At 32.4% G+C, this 5,180-nt stretch overlaps 1 protein-coding gene across 1 annotated transcript; it reads left to right on the top strand.

The window, feature by feature from the left end:
- Nucleotides 1-889: 889 nt before the first annotated feature.
- LOC145093144 (malate dehydrogenase, glyoxysomal-like) lies at nt 890-4,860 on the top strand. The gene is made up of 9 exons (XM_079031213.1): nt 890-1,205; nt 1,711-1,926; nt 2,601-2,915; nt 2,998-3,087; nt 3,357-3,440; nt 3,603-3,638; nt 3,719-3,808; nt 4,097-4,191; nt 4,520-4,860. Exons 1-9 carry the CDS (start codon nt 1,128-1,130, stop codon nt 4,590-4,592), a joined length of 1,077 nt encoding a protein of 358 aa, XP_078887339.1. The 5' UTR covers nt 890-1,127; the 3' UTR covers nt 4,593-4,860.
- The last annotated feature ends 320 nt before the right edge of the window (nt 4,861-5,180 follow it).

The following is a 5,180-nucleotide window of genomic DNA, read 5'->3' as shown; positions in this document are numbered from 1 at the left end:
AAGCTTCATATTTTATTCTTATTACAGCCATATATTTTCTCCAAATTTTAAATTCGTACTTCACCCCTTTAATCAAGCCATACAAGTTAATCATGTATTATTAGACCATTTATTAGTAACATCATATTAACAAATAAAAGAACAAGAAATAGCAACTTATTGCATCAATTTACCTAAAAGATAATCATGATTTGTCAATCCTCATGATATACCAACATATATAATATCATAAACTAATGTTAAAATAAATCTAAATGAGCATAAAAAAATACAAACATAAAGGAATGAACATAAACAAACAAATATAACCATACATACAAACAAACATAATCATTCATAAACACAAATAAATGAACAAAATCTAACTAAACAAACAGAAAATTCTGTTCATGTTCACTTGTTTGATAAATAAACAAACATAAACAAATGTCGTACGGTTCACGAAATATTTGGTTCGTTTACCTTCTAAACCAAATTACACATTTAGCCTTCATTTAAAGAAACAACAATATGTTAGATGGCCTTTTCTTTTAGTTTTATATGTATAAACAAAATTTATCCAAACCTAAAAAACAACTTATTTAATTATTATGTTTTGGTAAAAAATCAACTAATCTAAATATTTTTATAAATTAATTATTATGTTTTGGTAAAAAATCAACTAATCTAAATATTTTTATAAAGTTACATTTGTGTACCAATAAATTGATAAACATTTCTAAAAACACATAAGAATTTAGATGTTTTAGGAGCCCAAGATCACATCAACTAGGCCCAATTTATACGATCAAATCCATTATCCACCGCCTTAATCAATAATCAATGCAAATTGACAAATTCCATCACAGAATTTCGATCTTCCGCTCACGTTTCCAATTGAATCAACCTCAATCCATAATTGATCTTGAATTCTTGACAGGAAGAAGATAAACCCCAATCTTCATCACACTTCCCAAAGTTCAAGCAACCTTTTTGTCATCTTCATTCTTCTCTTTCTTCCTGATCTCTCTATTCATACAACTATACATATCTCTTTTTGAGAATTTCTCTACTCTCAACTCTCAACCTCTCAGTGTTTGTGAGAATTTCTTTTTGAAGTAAATCTTTTTGTGGTTTTTCTTGATAATATGCAACAGCAAGGCGAAGGAGATGCTAGTCAACGCATCGCTAGAATCTCAGCTCACCTAAATCCTCATAAACCTCAGGTTTCCCTTCTCAATCATATCTCTTTCTTCCTTCTGTTTGATTAATCTTTAATCAATTTCGTTACTTTAAGTTCTAAATTATTGAGTTATGAATCATGATCTTCCTACCTTTTTGTATGTGTTATGACTGACAATCGTTTTTCTTTAGAGGTTACACGTAGTGACCGTTAATTTTGAAATCGATGCTCATTTTTAAGAATTTAGATTCTGGAAAATTGTTTGATAAACACACAGACTTCTCAACTCTCTGTCCATAATGGAAAAATGTTGATCCTCTTAACTAAGTTCGTAAATTTTGGATGTGGAAACTCCAATTTTGACTCTAGAAGTCAAAATTGTACAATTGATTGGTTTTCAATTTCATTACCATTTACTCGATATACAACAATAAGCAATTGAAATTTCTTGATCACACAACCTAATCGCTTACTATATTTATGCTCAATTTGAGTTCTGAATGTTTTTTTTTTTTAATATCTGTGTGTATGTAATCATGATTCTGAAGATGGAAGGAAGTTGTAATTTGGAAACAGAAAATTGTCGAGCAAAAGGTGGAGCACCTGGATTCAAAGTAGCGATATTGGGTGCAGCTGGAGGCATTGGTCAGCCACTTTCCTTATTAATGAAGATGAATCCGCTTGTATCTGTTCTCCATCTTTATGATGTTGCTAATACTCCTGGTGTCACTTCTGACATTAGTCACATGGACACCAGTGCTGTGGTAAGTTTTCTCCTACCAAATGCTCGGTGAGATTCTTATAAAATGAGTCCAAAGCTTTGGTGTATACTTTAAGTATTTGGTTATTTCCTTACTGTTTGGAGAGCGTTGGTGAATTTGGGGTGGCTTGAGAGATTAGTCTTTGTGATTGTAACAATTTATCATATAATGGATCTTTCTGTTCGGATATCCATTGTTTTAATCTGGTTTTGGAGTTTTCTCTGTATATTCTTCGGGTCAATTTTCTTAATTATTTTTCAGTGGACGGATTGTTGGGTACCTTGGACACCATTTTCTCGAAAAAAAAAATTTAAAGCCATATTCTTCTATAAACTCCAGTTTCTTCTCAATATGAAACAAACGTCAATTTAGCTTAAAGTGTGTGGAGGGTGTTGGTGAATTTGGGGTGGCTTGAGAGATTAGTCTTTGTGATTCTAACAATTTATCATATAATGGATCTTTCTGTTCGGATATCAATTGTTTTTCTCTGGTTTTGGAGTTTTCTATCTATATTTTAATTTTCATTGGAGGGATTGTTGGGTACCTCGGAGATCATTTTCCCAACAATTCCTTTAACCATATCCTGCTGCAAACTACCATTTCTTCTCAACATAAAACAAACATCAATTTATATATCAATTTTATTCATCCACTGATAACATCTTTTTGAAACATAGGTGCGTGGTTTCCTCGGGCCACAACAATTAGAAAATGCACTTACTGGCATGGATCTTGTCATCATTCCAGCAGGTGTTCCTAGAAAACCCGGAATGACAAGAGATGATCTTTTCAATATCAATGCAGGAATTGTTAAAACCCTTTGTGAAGGAATTGCTAAATCATGTCCTAAAGCTATTGTTAACATAATTAGCAACCCTGTAAATTCCACAGTTCCAATCGCTGCAGAAGTTTTTAAAAAATCTGGGACTTATGATCCAAGACGGCTCTTAGGAGTTACCATGCTTGATGTTGTTAGAGCCAATACTTTTGTGGTATGTAACATTTAGTTATTTATTTATCTTAATTCGTACCCATTGTTTGTGTTGACTATGTTGACTTTATTTGTGATTGAAGGCTGAAGTTTTGGGACTTGATCCAAGGGAAGTTGATGTTCCAGTTGTGGGTGGGCATGCTGGAGTTACAATCTTACCTCTTCTGTCTCAGGTATTAAAACCCGAGGGAACTTTTTCACTTTTTTACCAATTTATGTCAGTGCATAAATTGGTAAAAAAGTGATGTATAACTTGATAAAAAAGTTGCAACATTGTTGCATGAATTAGTAAAAATGAAAAACGTTGTTGCATAAATATGTAATAATGTAAAATTGAACATGTTATTGTTAGCATCGCATATATATACTATAGAATCTAAAATTTCTTGAAATGTTTAGAACAGATTTTTGTTTTTTTTTAATCTCATATTTTTTGTTATAGATGAAGCCTCCATGTTCTTTTACTTCAGAAGAAACTACATACCTTACATCTCGTATTCAGAATGGTGGAACTGAAGTTGTTGAGGTAACATTTTTCTATATAGAATATGTTTCACAAATTTGAAACTTGGTTACTATTTGATGACCTTTTATTAACGATTTAAAAAATAATATTACGTACTATTCTTGTACAAATAAAAAGTATTCTGATATGTAAAATAGTACAAATTTATGGTTTATTTTGCAGGCAAAAGCTGGGGCAGGATCTGCGACTCTTTCCATGGTTAGGTGTTTTTTTATGGTCCAAATTTACAAATTCTTTTTTGTATTTTGTAATCTGATAATTCAAAATCCAATTGTTAGGCATATGCTGCCGTTAAATTTGCTGATGCATGTTTGCGAGGGTTGAGAGGCGATGCCGATGTTATTAAATGTGCTTTTGTACCTTCTGTGGTATGTCGTCATATTCCACTACCATTTCTTACATTATACAGGACAGAACAGAACAGGACTGAACAGAGTAAGACAAGGACAATCTTGTATTGTGTTTGACGTACATTGAACTGAGACGGGTACAGATGTCAATGACAAAAATTGTAATTTTTGTAATTTTGTTCCACCTAAAAAGGTTAGACACATATCGGGAATCAGTCTGGATCTCTCGTCTGTTTAAAAGACGTAAATGCCACTCGATGTCATCAATCAAAGGAGCCCTAGAAAGCTTTTTGTGTTTTATTGCAGGTTACAGAACTACCCTTCTTTGCATCGAAGGTAAGGCTCGGTCGTAATGGCATAGAGGAGATATACCCGCTTGGTCTCCTCAATGAATTTGAAAGGTCAACATTGGTCAATGCTACTTTTATTTTACATTCTTGGTTCCAATTCGTTGGATTTTTATCAATCAACATTGGTTGTTGATGCTGTCTCAACTGCCGCACCTAGTCGGCTTAGAGCTGTTAGCATCAACATCAGTTGTTGATGCTGTTAGCATCAACAACTGATTTGGTCAAAGCCATAAAAAACATCAATATTTGATGTTGATGCTGACGGTAGAGCTGACAGCATCACCGGTAGATGGTCAGAACTGTCAGTATCAACATCTTATATTGATGGTGATGTTATGTCCAAGCGTGTTGATAGCGATCAATTTGTTGTAATTAATAGGGTTGGATTGGAAATGGCAAAGAAAGAGTTAGCGGGAAGCATCGAGAAGGGCATTTCGTTTGCCATGAAATGAGGGTATGGTGATTTTGAGTAGATGTTGTATTGTCTCATTTAAAAGGAGAAAAAGATGTTTTTGCGATGTCGACTATATCAAATAAATGATAATTCCTAGAGGATTAAGTTATGGTAATAATGTTTTCGTTTTATAAATAATGATTCAATAGTGAGTGGAAAGAGAGTTATAGTGAATTAGTGATTATTCGCTTGAATAAAATTAGTTAATTGTTTAATACAACTTTTGAGATGTTTTAAGAATCGTAAATCACTAAATTGCTCGGTTATATTTATACTCCAGCCAATCTATGTTAAAGGGGTCATGATTTGAAAACTTATTTGGATAGAAATGTAGTGCAAATTCAAAACTCTCGCAAATTATTTACCTACTTTTGGATAGGAATGTAGACTTACGCCACATATCGAGATCTAATAAAATGATAATTATTCTATTAAATAGATAATAAATATCTGTTATGAAATTAAAAAAAGAGTGGTATAATTATTTAATTTCTAATGTAGACAAAAAAAACGTTCAATAAATTCTAATACAAATATCAGTTATCATGAACTTATGTCGCAATTCTGTAAGCGGGTAAAGGTGTAA

This window comes from Lactuca serriola, chromosome 3 (assembly GCF_051521515.1).
Source record: "Lactuca serriola cultivar US96UC23 chromosome 3, Lser_US96UC23_V15, whole genome shotgun sequence".
Taxonomy (NCBI): Eukaryota; Viridiplantae; Streptophyta; class Magnoliopsida; order Asterales; family Asteraceae; genus Lactuca; species Lactuca serriola.
This window is presented reverse-complemented; position numbering and strand designations above follow the sequence as displayed.